This window comes from Puma concolor, chromosome D1, assembly GCF_028749965.1.
Source record: "Puma concolor isolate L17-30 chromosome D1, mPumCon1.1.hap2, whole genome shotgun sequence".
Lineage (NCBI taxonomy): Eukaryota > Metazoa > Chordata > Mammalia > Carnivora > Felidae > Puma > Puma concolor.
In genome coordinates, this window is record NC_141676.1 from 53,013,634 (window position 1) to 53,034,937 (window position 21,304).

The 21,304-nt window shown below is 48.4% G+C and overlaps 1 protein-coding gene and 1 long non-coding RNA gene across 8 annotated transcripts in view; one reads left to right on the top strand and one right to left on the bottom strand.

Annotated features, from left to right (window-relative positions):
* The window catches only part of LOC147576691 (uncharacterized), a 118,859-nt gene extending 102,213 nt beyond the window's left edge, over positions 1-16,646 (top strand). For 4 of the 6 annotated variants that reach the window (XR_015241042.1, XR_015241043.1, XR_015241045.1 and 1 more), the window contains one exon: positions 6,441-7,137. This is a non-coding gene — a long non-coding RNA (uncharacterized LOC147576691). Of the gene's footprint in view, positions 1-6,440; positions 7,138-13,683; positions 14,099-16,443 lie in introns of those variants that run through there. The other 2 variants (XR_015241047.1, XR_015241046.1) reach the window with 2 other exon arrangements.
* On the bottom strand, positions 309-10,738 carry CCKBR (cholecystokinin B receptor). 2 transcript variants are annotated; one of them, XM_025928650.2, is made up of 5 exons: positions 10,502-10,738; positions 2,520-2,771; positions 2,127-2,376; positions 1,660-1,832; positions 309-1,469 (listed from the first exon to the last, which is right to left on the bottom strand). In XM_025928650.2, the coding sequence occupies exons 1-5, from the start codon at positions 10,650-10,652 to the stop codon at positions 931-933; spliced, it is 1,365 nt and encodes a 454-aa protein (XP_025784435.1). In that variant the 5' UTR covers positions 10,653-10,738; the 3' UTR covers positions 309-930. The 2 variants fall into 2 exon arrangements, with proteins under 2 accessions (XP_025784435.1, XP_086534231.1); XM_086678105.1 differs by lacking the exon at positions 10,502-10,738 and adding an exon at positions 3,647-6,447.
* Positions 16,647-21,304: the final 4,658 nt, after the last annotated feature.

Here is a 21,304-nt window from a genome sequence, read left to right on the forward strand (position 1 = left end):
ATTACCTATTAATATAGTACCTTAGCAATGGTACCACTTTAGGAGAATGCTTAGGAATCATGATGTGTCATGGATATTCCGCCTGCCACCCCCATCCCCAGCTACTATGTATGACACTAGTGTGTAGGTGGGTCCAGGATGACAACCCAGACAGAATACCCACATCCCCATTTAGCCTCAGACCATGGGCATTTTGGCAGGGGGTCATGCACAGGAGAGACCATGGAAGAAGGACCCAAGAGGGAGAATTCTACAAAATCCCGTGCCTCCTCACCTGCCCCTCCCCCCCAAAAAGTCCAGAAAGGAAGTTCAGGAGGAAGCCAAGTCATTTATTATTTCTTGAAGAGTTTGGGTGATGGAGGAGGGTCAGGGCCATAGAATTTAACTGGAAAGGAATGAAGGGACTTTTCAGTGCAAAACAGCCTGTTGGTCAGGGAGATGTGAGATTAGGTTGGTTGGTATTTTTCAGTGCTGAAATGGGGAAGGGCACTGTGAGGTCAAACTGGGGGGGTGGGCGGGCAGCTTGGAGCATCTCAGGAGTCAGTACCATGCCAGGCTCCAGAGCCCTAAAGAATCAGTGCCATTACTATGTGTATATGAGAGGCAGGCCAGCCTCTCTCAAAATTTCCACTATGTATGGATAGTCCATTGCTAGGGATGCTGTGTCTGTGTGTGTCTAAAGTCAGTGCCCTGTTTCTCTATGTGCCAGGCTTGGTCCCATATCAAGAGTGTGCCTTATTTCCTGTGTGGGGATCTGGTTTGTTTCTTTTGTGTCAGGTAAGCCACTTTTGTGTGTGTGTTGGGATTAGTCCATGCTTTTTGGTTGTCAGTCTCCTGTGTCAGTGGGTCTGTGTCTCTCGTGTGTCTGGATGGGTCCCTACTTGTAGGAGTTGGTGTGTTCTGCCTCAGCCCCCACTCCCTCTCTACCCCTCAGCCAGGCCCCAGCGTGCTGATGGTGGTGTAGCTCAGCCTGGACAGTGAAGCGATGGAGGGGGTGGGCGGGTCCTCATCTGGAAGAGGCCTGGGGCGAGCTCGTGGAGGCCTGGGGCAGCAGCGGGCACATGTCTCAAGGCAGGCCTGGCGAAAGCGACGGTGCATGAAGCAGTAGACCAGGGGGTTGACACAGGCTGAGGCGTAGCTCAGCAAGTGGATGAAAGAGATGGGCGCTCCCGAAAGCGCGCGGTGCGCACCAGAGCTGTCGAAGGCGCGCCACGTGTTGGCACTGTACAATGGCAACCAACACAGGAAAAAAAGCACAACGATCACCAGTAGCATCCGCACCACGCGCTTCTTAGCCAACAGCTTGGCCTGGTAGGGCCGGGGGCCACATCCTGGCCCAGGTGTGGGTGCCGTCAGCGCGGACAGCTCCAGGGTCTGACGAGAGCGCGGAAGCTGCACGTAACAGCCATCACCATCCTCTCCAGCCAGCCCGGTCTCCGGCCGGCAACGCCCATTGGGTTGGGCAGAACCTGAGTACAGAGGGTAGGCGGTCAGAGCAGCAGGCTGAGTCCTCTCAACCTCCAGCCCAAGAACCACCAGACCCCGATTTCCAGCATCTGCGTGTCAGGCTCCTTTCTGCCCCACCCACTCTAGGCTCCGCCCCTTCCCAAGGCCGGTGGTAGGGGTGGGGGCCGGGAGGGGAAGCTGGATATCACCCACCTGGTCCTGCCCCGCTCCGCAGCCCTCTTTGGCTTCTGACTCGGCTCTGGTTCTCATTGTCACTGTCTTCGTCAAAGCGAAGCCCTAAGTAGAGCTCGCGGGAGATGAGCCCGTAGGCCACAGCCATAACCACACCCGGGACAAAGAACAAGAGCAGGAGCAGCAGTACGGACCTGGAGACAGAGCAGATCAATCACGCGGGTATCTGTCCACCTGTAATCACAGGTGGAAGAAGAGCAAGGGATCCTTTCTAGGGCTGGTGACCAGGCCCCTGAGGTAGAAGTAGGATTTAGGGGTCCTGCTGGGAAGGGCTAGAGAACTGGGGAGGGACCCCAAATGGGAATCCCAGGGTGGTGGGTGAGGAGAGGGAATCAGAGTATTGGAGCAGCTGGAGGAAGATTCTGGGGAATGGTAGTAAGCAGCTGATGGAGATGGAGAGAGGAATTCCCAGGAATGGGTGCCCTCACCAGGTTTGGCGAACATGTGCACTGGGCCAGCGATGCACGCACTGCAGCACACGGGACCCTACTGGCTGTACGGCGGTGTACACGGGATAGGGCACCATGAGCAGTCCAGAGAGCATCCACGTGGCTATGATCACACGAGCTGCGTGGGACCGTGTCTGCCACACTCGTGCCTGCAGTGGTCGGCAGATGGCACTGTATCGCTCCAGGGCGATGGCCACAAGGCTTAGTGTGGACACGCTTACAGACACCCCTAAACAAGGGAAGAGGAAGGGGTCATTCAGGAAACTTGTACTACATACTCAACCAGTGATTTGCTTAGGCCCTACTGAGAAAGACCCCTATGGGCAGCAAGAACTTTAGGTAAGGAGGGGAGCAGGGGGTTGTCTCACCTACCCATGAGGTAGGAAACCGCCTTACAGACGACTGTGCCAAAGATGAATGTGCCCATGAGATTGGGCAGGAGGGTGAAGGGCATGCAAGCCACAGCCAGCAGGAGGTCGCTGACTGCCAGTGAGAGCAGGAAGGCGTTGGTGACAGTCCTCAGGCGGCGGCTCAGTCCCAGGACCACGATGATGAGCACATTTCCTCCAACACTCATCAGAAAGATCACTGCATAAAGGGTGATCCTGATGGCCAGCTCCAGTTCTGGGTAGGAAAACAGAGGGGTGGCAGCAAGGAGTCTGGCTCCCACTCAGCCAGACCCTCCAAGCCCACTTATTCCCCACATCTCCTACCCAGCTAGATCCCTCTGCATCCCAGGAATACCTCCTCCCACTCAGCGGATGGGTTCACTTGAATCCTTTAGGTTTCTAACCCCATGAGGCTTAGGGAAATTGGCTTAACTCCTCCTCTCCTTGAGAAGGTCTGTCTCTTCTCAAGCTTTGCTTCAAATTCTCCCTTCTCTTTACAGCCAAGCTTCTTGAAAGGATTATTTGCATTTTCTCATTCACTCCTCAGTCAATTACAGTCCAGTGCCCGATCCATCTCCCCTCCGCCCCCCATCACTGTTTGGACACTTCTCAAGATCACTAAGCTTTACCTGCCAAGTCCAAAGGTCTCTTCTCAGCCTATTCTACTTGATCTCCCTGTAGCATTTGACACTATTGATCACTCACTACCTTTTGAAACATAGGTCAGGTCAGGTCCTTATTGTCTAAAAAATCCCTCTTCACCTTCCCTGTACTGTCTGCAACCCTTTAGCGTGTCTTCCAGATCCTCTGAGAACTGTCCTGTCTCACCTCCTCTTGCAATGCACCCACTTAAGCCACTGGATGACTCACTTTCTTTTTTTAAAAAAAATTTTTTTTTAACGTTTATTTATTTTTGAGACAGAGAGAGACAGAGCATGAATGGGGGAGGGTCAGAGAGAGGGAGACACAGAATTGAAACAGGCTCCAGGCTCTGAGCTGTCAGCACAGAGCCCGACGCGGGGCTCGAACTCACGGACCGTGAGATCATGACCTGAGCCGAAGTCGGCTGCTTAACCGACTGAGCCACCCAGGCACCCCTGGATGACTCACTTTCTTGAAGGCATCATGCACCCTCATGACTTCCTCCATTGCTAACATTGATTTCTCAGCCTGGAATGTTCTTTCACCAACTGCCACTAATACCCTCCCCCCATCACAAATTGGTTTTCTATATCTGGTAAATTCCTATACACCACTGCCCATCAAGACTCAGATTAACTGCCCCCTCTTCTGGAAGGCCTTTCTGGATGCCTCATTTGGAGTTAATCTCCCCTTCCTCTGACCCATGAATGTTCCTTACACATCTATCAGAATGCTTTTTATTTTCTACCTTGTATTTTAATTATCTCCTAACATTCATTTTCACTCAACAAACATTTACAGAGGACTCCCTCTGTGTTAGGCAGTGAGGACAAAGAGATGGACATGACAAATTCCCTGCCATCTGAGAGCTCACAGTCCAGAGGGAAATTTGGGTACATAAATAGATAATTGCCACACAGTGTGATAAGGAGTAAAGCTGGGGGATATACAAAGTGTTGTGGGAGCTCACAGGAAGGACACTAGTGTTGCTGGGCTAGACAGAGGGCTGACCCCATTCATTTGTGTCATTGTCTGTTAGGGGATGGATCCATCTTTGGGCCTCTATATCACAACCAAGCAGACCCAAACAAAAGTGAATTGAATTAAGCTGGACTCAGTCACCCAAGCCCATGGCCTCAGCGTGAGAGACATGAGAGCTTGAAGGGAGAGAAGGCAGGGCCAGAGCCTTCCAGGTTGTGGGGAGGGAAGGGCTCAGAGCTGCAGCTCCCCCTTCTGCAGCCCCATACATTGACTCTTGTCTTAGGCTCTGAATTAAACTGTTCTTATAATGATAACCAACTTATTCAGAAACAGCTGTAGGCATCAAGTGCATGCTATCTACAAGAGATTCCTGAACAGAACCCAGCAGTGACATTAGTTCTCAGATCACACAGTCAAGTCAGGTGTTGAATCAGAATAGCAGCTGAGTCTCCAGATCTCTAAAATGCTTTGCCTCCTGCTGCTCCCTCACCCCTCTGTCATTCATCATTGCTGCTTCCTTCCCCAATCAAATCTCAATCTCAGTGCCTCTTTCTGCCTCTCTGTACTCCAGTGTGGCATTGCTCACTGTATTATTATGTTTAATTCTCTATCTCCTCCACTGGACTATGAGCTTCTTGAGGACAGGGGCAATGCTTAGATCATTCTTCTGCATATCCCTGGCACTTAGCATAATGTCCTGCAAATAGGAGGTGTTCACACATGCTGGCTAATGAATCTTGAACGAATCTCTTTCACTCTCCACACAAATGCACCTGCTTTGTCCTGCCCCATCCATGCTTCACCTCTGTGCCTCTAAAGCTCCAGCATGCCCTCCTCTCTGCCTCTGTCTCTTTGGAGACATGTCTCCCTTTCTGCAAGGAAGGCTTATGTGTAGCAAATTTGAGGTGTGTGTGAGCTAGTATTCTATCCTGTACTTTTTGTCTCCTTCCAGTCTACCGCCCCCACCCCTCCACTTTCCTTAATCTCTCCATTCTATCATCTTTTTCAGATCCTCCTCTGGATGTCTCTCTTCAACTAGTTCTTGAATCAATAACCACACCTCAAGTCGGTACACACCCTGAAGTATGAAAAGCACATTTCTCATTCATTCACCCAGCTGATGTATCCCATGTGTGTCTTTGAACTTGGTGGAGCAGAAAGATGAGATGATGCCCACTCTTATCAAGTTCCCAATCTGCCTGGGGACTCCTGAAAACTAGAGGGACAAAGTTCCAGTAAAATTGCCCAGCGATCGTACAACACTTTGCTATTTTTCTGCACATTCCCAGCAATTAGCTTATTTCCAGCCACTACTATCTCTCCAAGTCTTTGCTGTTGAACAGTTAGGAGATGTGAAAAAGATTAATTAAAAGCACTCTTAGAGCCAGTGGCCCAGGGAGAGGGTAGGAGGGATGAAAAGGTAGAGCACAGGGCTTTTAGGGCAGTGAAACTATTCTGTACAGTACTCTAATGGTGGATAGATGTTACTATACATTTGTTAAAACCCATAGAATAGAGGAGAGCCTGGGAGCCTCAGTCAGTTGAGTGTCCAACTTCAGCCCATGTCATTCTCTCATGGTTCATGGGTTTTAGCCCTGCATGGGACTTTGTACTGATAGCGCAGAGCCTGCTTGGGATTCTGTCTCCATCTCTCTCTGCCCCTTTCCTGCTTGTGCATGCCTACACATTCTCTCTCTCTCTCTCTCTCTCTCTCTCTCTCTCTCAAAAATAAACAAACATTAAAAAAAATCTTTTAAAACCCATAGAATATACAACCCAAGAAGTGAACCCTGATGTCAACTATGGAATTTAGTTAATAATGTATCAATATTGGCCTATCAATTGTAACAAATGTGTTGCATTAATGCAAGGTATTAATAGTAGGGGAAACTGTGTGTGTCTCTCTGTGTGTATATGGGGGGGGGGGGTGGGAATCTCCCTGTGCTTTCCATTCAGTTTTTCTGTAAACCTGAAACTACTGTAAAAATAGCCTATTAGTTTTTTCAAAAGTCACTAAAAAGCAATTAGAATGAAGACTTGTGTGTGTGTTTTTGCCTATGTGTATGCATCCATGTGTGTTTGTGTGGTGGAATAGGAGTGATCATGGTGGCTTCATCAACTAAGAAGTTAAGGTAGGGGTGGAAGAATGGGAGTGGCACCTTATAGATTCTAGTGCCTTGACTACCTCTGGGCATCATCCTGCCGGGCCAGAGAACTCAGAAGACTGTGACAGTTCATTTCTGTTTCTGGGGTCTAAAAGATCTGCATTTGTTCTTTCCAGATGGTGGCAGAGAAGTATGAGCACAAAAATCCAGATAATGTGCCAAACACAAAAACCAGGACTTTATAAGAAACAACACCGAAGCTGCTGATGCCTCAAATCCTGCCTTCCACTGGCATGTTGGATCTGGTCACCCATGAACACAGACATCAAAGCAATACCCATGTGTCTGTGGTGATCATGGACAGCATGCAACTGATTGTGGATGATAGCTGGGCAAATGGGGATATCCAAATGTCAATGGATACTCACTGAAGGAGCAGAAATAATATGGAAGGATGTACAGGTAATATCAGAGTGAACATTGGATAATAATTTAGTTTTTGAGATAATATCTAGGTGGGTGAGAGTAATACATATTTTTGTGGACAAGGTCTGAGAAGGGTTTAACTACGTGTCTGTAGATAATGCCTGACTGAGAGTGGGCAAATTTAGACTGTGCAGAGGTAATATGTCTGCGGATAACATCTCGTTTGGTAGATGACATCTTCAGAAAATGTGGATTATATTCAGAGGTCTGAACTGAATGGGGGAATATCCAAATGATGATGGTAGTAGTTGAGTAAGCAGAAAGTAATATTCAAGTATGTGTAGTCAATATTTAGGTGAGCATGGATGTGAGATGTTAACATGTTAAGATGTGAAGTGAGAGATCAATCTGAGTAAAATAACTCAGTGCCTGAGTGAACACACGTGATATCTGAGTCTTTGTGGTTAATATCTGAATGTGTGAGACTAACAACCATGATTTTATGGGTGATATCTGGAAAAGGTTAGTTAAGTGAGCATGGGTGATATCTATGTGTGGATGATAAAATGAAAGCAAGTGTGTCTGATGGGTGAGTGACATCTAAATGACTATGGGCATTGTTAAAGTAACTGTGGGTGATACCTGGTTTTCAGTGGTGGCATCTGAGTGAACATTAGCACTCTGGTCTATGTGGGTAACATATAAGAATAATGTGGGTAACATCCACATTTCTACTGGTAACACTGGAGTGAGCCTGGCTAACATGTAGTATCTGAGTGAGTGGCAAACAGTCTTTGTGGGTAACTTCTGACTGCCTGGGTAACATCCACTCTGTGTAGGTAACAACATCCAGATAAGCAAGGCCAATTCTTGCACCTGTGCTCTGAATCACTTCATGTTCTGCTTTCTCAGGGTCCCCTGCTCTGTGGACTGTCCCTGCTCTCTGCTGAGCCTTTGACCTTCCTTTCCTCTGTCTTGGCCCATGCTGCATCAACATTTTAAAAAGACTCTTGCCTCTACTGCACACACATATACCCAAAGACAACCCCCACCACATACCATTCCTCAATCCCATGCTCTTTCTGGCACTATCCTATTTTTTCTTTGCTTCTCTCTCCCTCCCAAATTTCTGGAAAGTTTCATCTACACACCCTGGTTCACTTCTCATAACCTCCTCATGCACCCTCCCAAACCTCAACCAACTGTAGTCAGGCCTTAATACCCACAACTCCTCTTAAGGACTTCTTTGTTACTGGATCTGAAGGATGCTGTTCTGTCCTTATTCGACTTATATCAGCACCATATGACATCACTTATCCCACCCTGCTTGAAATCTTTCCCTTGCCTTGTCCCTCTGATGGTTTCATCATGGGCTCTCCATCTTTTGCCTGGCTTTTAAATCTCAGTCTTTTTCAGGGTCCTGCCCCGGGACCTGTTTTCTTTTCATCTTGTCATCTTTGTGTGATTTTAGCTATTCCTGTGGCTTCCATTACCTTCTGTAGGCAAAGACCTTTTAAGTCTGTATTCCCAGCTTGCACCCCTCCCCTAAGTTCCTGACCACCAGATTCAACAGCTTACTGGCTACCCCCACCTGGGTATCTCAACAGCACTTAAACTCAGTGGGTTCCAAAGTGAATTTATAGTTCTTCTCTTTCAAATTTGTTTCTGTTCCTTTGCTATCTTTCTCATGATATAGCACCAACATCCATCTAATTGTCCAAGCCAGACACCTGGATGTCATCCTTTGACCTCTTCCTCCCTCTCCATTTCTAATGAATCCCTACCAAGTTCTGTTGATTCCACTTCCAGAAGTGCCTCTCGAATCCATCCACTTCTCTCCATCCCCACTGCCAAAACCTTAGTCCAAGCCCATATCATCTTTTATCAGAGAAACAGAATAGCCTTCTAAAGTGTCCACCCCATCCCCCACCCTTTCATGTCTTGTCCTCCAATCCATCTTCTACACTATAGAACTAATCCTGGCTGTACTACGGAGTCTTTCAGTAGTTCCCATCATCCTCAGGATAAAAATCTACACTCCTTAGCCAGGTCTGTGAGGCTCTTTGTAAACCCTCTAGGTTGGTGCTCATCCTGAGTGTTCATTTTTCCTCTCTTTTGATGTATGTTTCAGGCACTCAGAAACTGACACACTGAACGAAAGTACCATGGATTTTAACTTTGGGCGTTTACACATATTGTTCCTCTGCTTAGCATGCTTCTTGCCTTTCCTGCCCCTTCGCTTGTCTGGCTTTCCTTTGTCTTTTTAAATTTTTCTTCAATTACCTTCTCAGGAGGCCCACTTTGACCCCCAAGGCTAAGCTAGACTAAAGCTCCTCTTCTGTGTTCCCACAGCCTTAATCTAAGGCACATCCCACTTTGTGCTGCAATTCCCTGCTTACTTGTCTGGCTCTCCCACTAAACTGTGAACTCCATGAAATAGGAACTGTGTTCATTTTTTCTCTGGTTCAATAAATATTTGTGGAATGAAGCAATCTAAGTGAGAGTGTGTAAAAACTGGTCTGAGAAAGCATATACATTATTTTGTGGGATAAATACTCAAATTAAAATTTATTGCCATTTCCCCTTCTTGAACGTGGAATAATTTCCTTCTGCTCAGCACTGCTCCCTCTCTTAGAATCCCCCTGCTTCCTTTTTCTGCCTACTGAACTCCAACTTCAAGACCCAGCTCCTGGATTCCCTTGTCTATGAAGTTCTTGGATCCCATCTCCTTTGGATGCCCACAATTCAGACCCTCTCCTGGGACTTCTCAGAGTGACTGTGATTTTCCAACTGGTTTGTCTCCCTTCTGCACTTGACTATGGACCGATGAGGGTCCAGACTGGGTCTGTTTCATCCCTGTGTCCCCAGCACCTAGTTCAGTGACAACAGCAGGTGTCCAGAAGACATTTAAGGAAAGAAAAGGTGCAGGAAGGGAAAACATATATCATGAGCTGGGTTGTGGAGAAAATGCGGCTGTTGGCCCGTGGGAGGAGTGAAAGTCATTTTGGGGACTGAGTGAGTGGAAGCAGTGGGGGTGGGGGAGATGGTGGCACAAGAGATAGGAGATGAAGGGGGCAGCCAGGCTCTAGGAGGAGGAAACCTAAGGAAAGGCAGGTTGGAGAGGGTGCTTGGAGGGGACTTGGAGACAGAAAAAGAGAGGGGACAGAGCTTTGATTAGAGTTCCCCTTTGGGAGGCAGGAGGATTTGAGGAGGAGTGAAATGGAGACTGGCATCTCTAGGGTGCAGCCCCCAATGTCCAGCCTAATTCCGGTTTGAGGATCTCTTTTGGGAAGGCTAGGGGTGGGACAGAGGACACAGGAGATTATATAGCTCTAACTTCCCATTCAAGCCTTCCATAGTGCTCCCTCCCTCAACCAGCCCTCTTCTTTTTCCCAGTCTTGCCTTCTTTTCTTCCTTTCCTTCCCCGCTGTGGCTCTGTGAACTGGATTTAAAAGGAAGAGACCTGGAAGGATAGGCAAGAGGAGGTCCTCGCTTCCTGGCCATCTGTGTCTAGGAGGGGGCTCTGTGTTGGGCAGGAGGCTGTGTTTGAGGATGACCAGTGGCTCTGGGTACGACCAGGAGACCAGGGTGTGAAGGGGCTCTGATCAGGTGGTGTGAAGCTGTGATGGAGTTTTTATGAGCCGTGGAGGGGGTGCGGGGGGGCAGAAGTGTCCGGGGAGCTGTTTAGGGACTGAGGGAGTACTATGAGGGGATGGTGTAGGCGTTTGAGGAGGCAGTGGGGGCCTTTATCTCTATCAGTGTGGGGTGCAGCGAGAAGGAGCTGGTGGAGGGGGCTTAGGGAGGCACCCACCTCGTGTCCCGGCTCCGCGGATGCGAGGGGGCTCGCAGCTGAGGTTGCCCGCACCGCTGCTGTTGAGGAGGGCCCCCCCGGGGCGGCAAAGGGAAGCCCCCGGCCCGGGTCCGGACCCCTGCGCGCTCCGGTTCAGCTTTAGCAGCTCCATGGCCCCGGCCCAGCCGCTGCCTCCCGGAGCTCGGCCCGGCGGGCTCCCGCTGCGGCTCCACCTGCTCGCGCCGCGGTTCGGGCGGAGGCTCCCGCCCCGCCTGGTCCCCGCCCCCAACCTTGGCCCCTGCCCCGCCGCTCCTCCTCTGCTCGCCCCGCCTAGGCTCGCCTCCCTCCAGGCTCGTCCGCCTCGGTCCCGCCAGGTGACTCTCCGCCCCCCTCCCACGCTCAGGACTTCTGCGCTCCCCTCACCCACAGGGACAGTCCTCCAGGCTCGCCCCCTCCCTAGCCTCTCCGGTCTTCTCTTAGAGATTTCCTTCCCACCCACTCCCCTTCACCACCGTCCTGGTTCGGCAGAATTCTTGGGAGTGTGAGTGTGTGCGTCCGTGTGTGTGTGTGTGTGTGTGTGTGTGTGTGTGTGTGTGTGTGCTGGCGAGGGTAGCAGTGCGGGTGGATGGAGGGGTGGCGGAGAGGGAGATGCTGGGTGGCGGAAGGAGGGTCAGAGGGAGCGGCCGCCGTGGGATCTAGCATCTTTCCCCGGTGGGTCAGGGGATGTGGGGGTGGCATCTAACACGGTGGCATCACCCACGGTTACTATACTATGCCTCAGTGGCCCCAGTGACCTGGACACCATCGCTACCGTAGTTCTTGCATTTCCTCTCCAAAGGGCTGGGGTCGCCCCTGCATCTGCCCGCGCACCCTTCACCTCCTACCTCAGGGCCCAACACCCAGGTTTCTACCCAAAGCTTCCAAAGAACCGTCCTCAGCGGGCAAGGATGTGGGGGCAGCATTTGTTCTCGGGGGAACCTTGACAGGCAAAAGGGCTGCCCAGAGGAAGAGTCTGACTTTGGTGTGAGGGCAGCCTGGGTAGCAGTGAGAACTGCTTAGAATAAACCAGTGAGGGGTGGGGTGATGGTGGGGTTTGGTTCTAATTCTGGCCCAGCACTGGCACAAGAGGGGAGGAGGCCCTGGCTTTCGTGGTCTCCAGGCAGCGCCCACCCTCACCGACACAATGACGCTCCCTGTTTGCTCTTAGTGCAGGTGGAGCAGCCTGTGTGGGGCGTCAGGTTCCCATGGGAGGGGACCAGAAGGGGAGCAGATCACTGGGGTGCAGCCGGTGCAAAGCTTAAGGGGACATGCACAGAACTGAGGTGTGTTCGGTTCCTTGGGCAGGACTTGCCTCCACTAAGATTTCTGCCCTGCTGGCTATCCATTCTCCTCCATTCCAAGGAAACTCCAATATGACCCTGAAATTCCACTCTGCGGCCCCCAGCAGTAGCTGTTGGAGGTGGGAGCATCAGTCAAAGACCAGATTAGACTGTGGATGAGGTCTGAGTTTACGGGGAATTCAGAGAGCCCTATGCAAGCTGTCTTTCGGAGAGGACCTGTTCCAGCTAGCACTGAGTTTACAGGGGCTGGGACATTGAAGGAGGATTTAGTCTTGAGGTGGGTGGGGATGTCGTCACCTGTCTCCCCTAACTCCCCTCCTCCTGGCACTGCCTGCCTTCCCCATCAGAGTGCCCTGGACCAGAAGAGCCTGATTTGCTGTTTGTTCAGCTCCAGCACAGGTGGCACCTCAGATAACCTGCTGGACTTTTCCCACATTGGATGGCGGTAGGGTGTGGGGGTGGGGAGCAAAGGAAATGTAGGAGAGAGAGGAATGGAAATAGGAGTAGACAGACATTCACTTATTCAGCAAAGTATGTGCCAGCCATAGGGCTGTGTACTTGCTGTTTGATACGGTCTGTGCCCGAGTAGCTCCCACCCTCCTGGGGGAAAATGACAGGTAAGCCAATGATTACAATATATGGTTGTATATCTGCTAAGATGCAGAAATCAGAAATTTAGGAATCAGCCTGGCTGCCTTACTCCCTTATGCTCTTTTACCTGTAGTAGAGGCTGTGACAAAAAGTCCAAACTCCTCTCCAAAAATGAGGTATTTATTCTGCACTGCACTGCCAGCTGCTTTGGGAGTTGGCTGAGCTCAGGAAAGCCTGCTCAGGCAAGGTCACGTTCCCTTCCTGAGGCATCCTACATCCAGTGACTGCTCAGCACAGAGGTACAAAGGTTCAGCCTCCTCACCCCAACAGAGGACAACTCTGAGAGACATGCACAGCTCCTCATGGGGTTGACCAAAGCCTTTGTGGGGACTGAATTGCTGCTCAGCTTCTCCCTTCACCCAGTTCTCCTTTCCTTGCTCTTGCATACGTGTAGACTCCAAGAGCGCTCCTTAGTAAACATCCTCCACAGTAATCTCTGTCTTAGTCTCTGCTTCCTGGGGAACATAACTGCCTCCCTCCCATAGTCAATCAATCATGAAGTCCTGTTGATTTTAGCCACTGAGCGTTCCTTGACTCGGTCTGCTTCTATCTGCATGAACATTATGGCACTGTTTCTGCACTGCTCTTGTGGCTTCTTCAGTGGTCCACCACATTTTACAGATGCCCCCTTACCTCCATCCTCCACCTTAGAGTCAGAGTGATATGTGCAGAACACAAATCTGATTGTGCCACTCAAATGACCTCTGCTCTGGGGATGGAGAAAGCCTTTTCACAGAGTCTCTGAAACCTGCATGGTCTGGCTCCTAGTGGCCTCTGTAACTACCTCATTTTAAGTCACTGTCCTCCTTGTTCTCTCCCCTGTAGACACACTGGCCTTTCTTTAGTTCATTTTTTTGGGGGATCTGTGTCCTCTGGTTACCTGGCTTTTGCACATGCTCTCTGGAAACTTTTCCTTCCTTATCTAATTAACTCCTGATCATCCTTCTCATCTCAGCTCAAGGCATTGGCATTTCTCAGGGATGTTTTTCTGGCTTCTCCTCCTGTGGTAGGCGGAATTACAAAATGGCACTCAGGATTCTCACTTGTGGGTAGAACCTATAAATATGATAAGATGCTACTTCCATGATGATGCTATATGACAAAAGAGATTTTGCAGATGTAGTTAATGTTACTAATCAGTTGACCTCAAGATAAAGAGATTATCCAACTGGTCCTAGCCAAATCACAAGAATTTACTCTGGTTGGCAGCAGAAGAGGAAGTCAGAGAGATTTGAAAAAAGAGAAGGACTTGACACACTATTGCTGGCTTGAAGATGGAGGGGGTCCCATGGCAAGGAATGCAAGGGGCTGTGGCTGGCTTGAGGAAGGAGCCGGGATTGCTCCTCAGGAGCAGGTGCCTGAGATTGGCCTCTAGCTGAGAGCAGTCTCTGGCTGAGAGCCAGCCAGAAAATAGGGACTATAGTCCTACAACCACAAGGAACTAGATTCTGTTAATGACAAGAATGAGCTTGGAAATGGATGTTCACCCCAGAGCCTCCAGAAAAGAATTTCACTTGCTTGACATCTTGACCGCAGCCTGGTGACACCCTAAGCAGAGGACCGAGCCATACTGTACCAGACTTCTGGCCCACATGCTTGCGACCTAATAAAAACATGTTGTTTTAAGCTTCCAAATTCATGGTAATTTGTTATAGTAGCAACAGAAAACTAACACACCTCTCAGGAAGAAAGTAGCAAATACAGACCTTGCAAGCCACCCGAGGATGAAAGGACGAATTGGAAGCACTGGAAATTTGTTAACCTTTAGAAAGATTTGGGGTAATTGTTATGGCAGCTGGTGTGGAGAGCAACTTAAGGGGTAGGACCCATTGGGAGTCTATGACAGTAACTCAGATGACAGATGATAGCATAGCGCCTTGACCTAAGTCATAGAGGCAGTGGAGAAGATGGATACAAGAGATATTTAGGAGGCAAACAGAATCTAGAGGATGCTTCCATGTTGAGGGTGAGGGAGAAGGATGAGATTAAAATGAATAAGGTTTCTGGTAACTGGATAGGGACTGTTTGGTGATTACCTACTCTGTTCAAAGCACATTCATTACTTTTAATCCTCACAAAGAACTCTGCATTGAAGTCCGATACGATTGATTACTATTTTAGATGAAAAAAACTGTGACTCAGACAGAATTTAAGTAACTTGCCCAAAGCCACAAAACTACTAGGTGAAAAAGCTACAATTCAAAGCAGGGATTTTGGACATCAGAATTTAGGTGCTCATACTATGATGCTTTCCAGAATGATCAGAAGTTTTCCTAAGTTTCTCTGATCACCTTCTTTCTCTCATTTTACATAATATTTTTTTCAAATTTTCTTTGGACTTGTAAAATCTCTCATTTCATGTCACACACACACACACACACACACACACCCCACATGCACACATGCACATACACCATCATTCACTCACAATAAATAACCCGCCCTCCCACTTCATAGAGAAAATAGTAACCATCAGATAGCAACTCCCACCAGTGAATCTGTTCCCTTTTGGACATGGTAAGTTTCAGATGCTTTATTAGACATCTAAGTAGGAATTCCAGTAGGAAGTTGAATGCACAGTTTGCATAAGAAGTAATGCAAACCATAGAATTAATGAGAGTGTGTTAAATAAGAATAAGTGAGGAACCAGATCAGAAATCTGAAAAAGACCATATTTAAAGTCTGGATAGGGAAAGGCCAGCCTGCAAAAGACAGGTGGGAGGAAAACAAGGGGAGCAAGCATCATGATCGAGAAAGGGAAAACAAATAAAAGAGAAATGAGAGGGGGAGGAAGAAGGAGAGAAATTAATTAATTTTGAATGCAAGATTCCTGAGAAGGCAGGAAAGTGTGTAATCCAGAGCCCATGTGGAAGGTTCTAGGTTTTGATAAAAGTAGAGCCTCAATTGTAAGAGGAAGATAGAAGGAAATAGTTATAGATTAAAATAAGTCATGGCCAACCAGCTAACAGCTATTATTTTCTAGATGCCTTGGCAGCTAAGCATGGCTTTATGACCATATTCTGGACAGGGTTGTGGTAGCAGTGATAAGTGCAGCTTCCAGATCAAGCTCTTATAGGAGAGGAGTGGACTGTTTCTTCCTCATTGTCCTTTCCTGCAAGTTGAATGTGAATGTGAATGTGAGGGTAAGCCATCTCCAGTTATGTCATGAAGGTAACACACCAGGGATGGTGGAGTGATAAGATGGTAGGAGGCTGGATGTTTCATACTCCAGCTGTTTTACTACCCCAAGTTCTTTCATATGACAAAGAAACTACACTCTTAAGGCCCTACATTTTTTTCTCTTCTTGTTATAGCAACTTTTTCTGTATCTTAATTAACACAGTAGTGCATAGATTTAATGGCAGCTGCTATCTTATATTTTCTGTTTTCTCTGTGAAGTTGGAGATCTGGTTATCAGTGAGTGGTGTGTGTGTGTGTGTGTGTGTGTGTGTGTGTGTGTGTGTGTGTGTGTATGAGTAGATAGGATTGAAATTTTAGAAGTCAGGATGGCTTAAGAAAGCTGTATAAAATGGGAAAGAGGGAGGGGGCACTAGAGGCATGTAGTAAGATAACTGGGACCCACTTAGGAGTTGGTGACCATGAATTCCCAGTGGTATCAGTTTCTCCAGCAGCGCTCAGATAGTCAGATGCAAGCATGGAGAATACTTATTGTTCAATTCGCCCAAAGTTGAGATTTTGCCAGTTGGGTGGGATGGAAAAACAAAGGGACAAGGGCACAATAATGGGCAGGACAATGAAGTAGGTAACACAGTCTAAAGTGAGTAATAAGTAGGCTTCAAAAGGCTGCAGCGGTCAGAAATGAGAAAGGGAAGAGAGTAGTGCAAAGAACATATCAAGGAGTGTCAAGGAGCAAAGGGGTATTGAGAGTGAAGAAGCAGAATTGGTGAGTGCAGAGGACCCCAAATCTGTGTACTGAGTTGTGAAACCAAGAGTTGTTACCCCTTTTTGCAGAGGGTGTACCATCCTCACAGGACTGCTGGTTGTAGTCAACACTGGAGTTGGAGGAGTGTTCAAAGAAGCTGATGTTGGAAAAGGGGTTACGGAAGATGAAACTCCTCTGAGAAGCTTTCCTGAGTTAGGTGCCTCTCCTATGTACTTCTGTAACACCTTGTACCTCTCATTATGGTAATGTTTACAATTACATGTTAATAGTTGTCCTCTTGCTTACGTATATTCCAAAGGTCTGGCTCCTGCCATTTTCTCCAACAAGTTCTCAAAGCACTTTCCACACTACTCTCATTACTTATTTGCAGTCTTTGTGCTCAAGGAACCTTGAGTTGTTTAGAGTTTCATGGTGCAGTCCATGCTGTTCATCACGCTTGCTCATACTGTCCGAACTAAATGCAGTTGGGCGATGGGGAGGTGAGGGCCAGGAGATGGTGGCTAGAGATTGTTTCAAGAAGATGGTTTATAAGAGGAAAACAACTCCAAATAATAGTTGGAATGGAGAAGGGGGAATACTATGAGCATAGGAGGGGATGAAAATGCAATGCTAAGAGGGTGGAAGTTCGTTTCTCAAATCAGGAAATTCCATCAATGCCAGGTATTGAACCAGCATTCAGGGAGAATGGGATTGCTCAGGACCAGGAAACAGGGGACTTTAGACCAGAGCAAGGAGGGAACTGCAAAGTCAGTATGGGTAACCAGAGGAAAAAGACGTTGACCCTTGTCCCAGAACAAGTCAGAGACCAAAGAGGTCAAGGAAACAAGTGCAAGATGTCCTGATACAGGGCCAGCCCCAGTTCTGAGGGAAGCTACTTTTTTGATTCAAGCCTTGACCTGCCAAGGTTGTCATGTTTTTGCTTCCCCTCTGTGTGTGGGTGTGTGCGCGCGCGCACGTGTGTGTGTGTGTGTGCGTGCGTGTGTTGTGAAGGGGAGTGCTGGCCCACCCAGCTTGACACCTATAGCTAGAATAATTTGTTTTTCCCTTGGGGAAGTCTCAATCACCTAGCTACTGCCACACTGGCTCAAGTGTGGGCACATGATCCTTCTTTCAATATTCTATATCACAATTGAGATAAGAGGAGAACGTTTAAACAACACTTCAGTAAATGTTCTGGGGAAACAACTAAAGAGAGGAGAATATAGTGTGTAATGTACAGTCAGATAGCCTACCTTATAAGTTACTGCTTATTCTAGGAATCTTTCAGGTCCACAAAATATCAGCGCTTTACCCAGGAAACCTAGTATTCACACACAGCGGTGTCAGGGTGGTGGGATAGGTTCTGGCTCCTGCACCCCTGGCGCGCGCTCTCTCTCTCTCTCTCTCTCACACACACACACACACACACACACACACAGCTGGGATCCAGTGCTAGGAGAGGAACCAGTCACAGTTTAATCCTTGAGGTGCCCGCTCACCCACTGGCTCAGCCCCTCCCTCTGTGGCTCATTAGGCTGCCTTCTCTCCACATCTTCCAAGGCCTTCTCTTGTCTGCATTTCTGTGATGTGCAGATATGCTTCTGTGCTGAGCTCCTGCCCACACTCCCTGCCCACGTAGGAGGCCCTTCTCTTGGGATAATTAAACAAAGAGGGAGCAGGCTGAAAAGACAGACCGGCTGGAGCCAGAGCAGGCAGGGATGTTGGTCAGAGGAAAGAAACCAGGGAAAGGACTACCTTCCGGAGTCTGGGGCTTGTGCTAGGGAGAACAGAGCGTGCGCGCGCGCACACACACACACACACACACACACACACACACACACAAACAGGGGCTTGCTCTCACTCATGGTTACACTTGGCTTCGGACATGGGCTTTCGCAGGTAGGTCAAGAGGGGCCTGGATCTCCCATGTCAGGGACTCATTTGAAAGTTAAAAAAGCCACAGGAAGGCTCACTCAGGGAATCACCAGGGAGAAGGCTTACATGAACACACCCGACTTATTAGCCTGTGGTGCCCTATGGCACCTGTTGGTGAACAGCAAGGCTGAGGACAATAAGCCAAGATACTGAAACTGGAAGGGCACTGCCAGACACAGAGAAAGCCCACGCATGTTCGATGAAAAGCACAAGGATTTTTCCTGTAGGGAGGGCAGTCCTGAATCCTCCCAGACAATCAGTAGGGCGACCCCAACAGGGCTGCCTCCGGCTCTGACTTGGCACAACTTCCTCTGTAATGGCTTTCAGCATCATCACTGCTGCGTTTTAGTCTTTGCTAAAAAATCAAGTGTTCTTACAAACCAGTTGAGACCACTATTCTGTCTGTAAGATTCCATTTCTCCCTGTCCTTAAGATTCTAGCTCTTCCAGCTTTACAAGACAATGCAATTCTGAGGCCAGGGCAGGAGGTAGAAAGAGGGGAGGAAAGGGGAACCCTGCGCCCTCTGCTGGCCAGACCTGGCATCGACAGTCCAGTCCAGAGGCCCAGGGCTGAGTAGGGCGGGACAACGTGTGCCCCACTGCCTCAAAGGCGCAATCTCGGCTACAGGGACAGGGATAACCGTCATAGCTACCATTCATTATTAAGCAGTTGCTGCTTGTCAGGCACCAGCAGCCAGTTTACAATCATTATCTCATTTACATTTTAATTCTCCAAGCATTTCTTTCAACAACCCTGAAAGTTTGTGTAGGAGGCTGAGAGTCCCTCAGCTAGCAAGTGATAGTTCAGAACTAAAATCGGACTCAGATTGGCTCCAAGCTCTTTCCTATCTGTTGTGCTTTTAGGCCAACCTAATACTTGCCCTGACTTGGGCCTTGACTCTGACCCCAGCTCTAACGTGGCTTAACCATCCTCCCCTGATCTGAGCCTCAAGCCAAACCCTAGCTTCAGCTTCAATCTAGAATCCACCCACCTTGTCTCCTGCTCCTGGCATCTAGCATTTGCACGGCATCTTTCCTTGGGTTGGATGGCCCTTCTCCCTATGAATCTGATTTCCTCCTGAGCTTGATACTTTATTTCCATCTGCCTCTTGGGCGAGCAGCCAAACTCTCAGAAAGAAAAAGATGAAGTGGGGAGGCCAAAGGAACATTGAGGAGGAGGGTACATCTCAAATCTTAGCCAGGCCAAGGTGTCCTGAGGTTAGTGATCCCAGGACAATGAGTGAGGCCCTAGGTCCTGTGGGAGGGAGAAGAGCTAAGCTGGAAGCAGCTGGGCTCTCAGCAGCAGGGCCCTTGGACAGTTCTTGTAGGAGAACTACAGCTCACCCCTGTAAGGAATCTCGCAGCAACTCCAAAACTCCTGCCTCCCTCTCAAGCTGTATGTGTGTGGATGGGAGAGCTGGAATTTGCAGCTCTTCTCCAGAGCACTGGGTGGTCCTTTGTCTTTGGCTGCAGCCCTGAGATCAATGCTTCAACACATTGGGCAGGCTTGCTGGTGATTCACAAACTTTGCACTACTGGCTTCTTCTCCCCTGGTTAGCCCCCCTGCCCCCAACCTCCTTACTGCTGGCAACAGTCATTCTTAAGAAAGGAAGGAGCGGGGCACCTGGGTGGCTTAGTCGGTTGAGCATCCGACTTCGGCTCAGGTCACGATCTCGTGGTCCGTGAGTTCGAGCCCCGCGTCAGGCTCTGGGCTGACAGCTCAGAGCCTGGAGCCTGCTTCTGATTCTGTGTCTCCCTCTCTCTCTGCCCCTCCCCCGTTCATGCTCTGTCTCTCTCTGTCTCAAAAAATAAATAAACGTTAAAAAAAAATTAAAAAAAAAAAAAAAAAAGAAAGGAAGGAGCGTGTCTGGCCTCAGCCTCAGAGGAGGCAGTCCCTTACTTATCTCCCCAAAAGAAACAGTAAGGCAGACCTAGGTTTTATTCCATGTGACTTAGGAGCCCTGTGATATTGGGCAAATTATCTAGTCTCCCAGAGCCTTGGATTCCTCATTTTGTTTATTTATTTTTAACGTTTACTTATTTATTTTGAGGTAGGGAGGGGCAGAAAAAGAGGGAGAGAGAGAGAATCCCAAGCAGGCTCCAAGCTGTTAGAGCAGAGCCCAACATGGGGATTGATCTCATGAATCATGAGATCATGGCCTGAGCCAAGATGAAGAGTTGGACACTTAACCAACTGAGCCACCCAGGCACCCTTTGTATTCCTTATTTTAAAATGGGGGTAATAATGACCTCTTTCTCATGTAGTTGTGAGGATTAATTGAGATAATGCACTTAACTCAGGACCTGGCATAAAATAGCTTCTCAATAAATCACATCTAATATGTTTTTAATTGCTCTATGCATTTCAGTTTCCTGATCTGGAAAAATAAGCACAATAATAATTTAAGCTTCCTAATGTTATTATAAGAGATAATGAGGTAATTTATGAGATAGTAGTTGTGTGTGTGTGTGTGTGTGTGTGTGTGTGTGTGTGTGTGTTACATAACAGTATTTTTAAAAATTGGAACTTTCCTTGATTCTCTAAATCAGACAAGTCTCATGTAAGCTTTTAACCACTTACCTTATGGAAGACTTAATTTCCCTTTATGTTTGCTGGCTTTCTTTCCACTCTCTTTTCCCACAATTTAGCACCTTGCAAAAAGTTTCTGGGGGATTTATGTTGGATAGAATATGTGGGTAAGAGGAAGAAGGCCTGGGTTTAGAGGTCATGCTGGTTACGTGGGTACGCACCTTGTTCAAGCCTGTGCTCCCACTAGGTGGCGCTGCTCTGAGGCTCCCGTGCTGTTTTGGGCCAGGATCATCTTTCTCCTGTTTCCCAAGACCCAATTCATAGAGTTCCCTATTCTGGGCCCCCTGTGAAAGTGGGGTCCAGGCTGTTTTCCTCCCCGGAAACCCTGTGATAGGTAGAATTTTGGCTCCCATTACCTTGCCCTCTGGTGTTACTCCTGTGATTATGGAAAAAAAGAACTTTGTGGATGTAATTAAGATTAATAAT

Bases quoted from the DNA above. Each gene is read 5' to 3' on its own strand.
- CCKBR (XM_025928650.2), bottom strand. From the start codon at position 10,652: ATGGAGCTGCTAAAGCTGAACCGGAGCGCGCAGGGGTCCGGACCCGGG. The intron at 2,772-10,501 runs GTGGGTGCCTCC...TTTCCTACCCAG, and splicing joins CCGCGGAGCCGGGACACGAG to AACTGGAGCTGGCCATCAGG. The intron at 1,833-2,126 runs GTGAGGGCACCC...CTCTGTCTCCAG, and splicing joins GCACATGTTCGCCAAACCTG to GTCCGTACTGCTGCTCCTGC.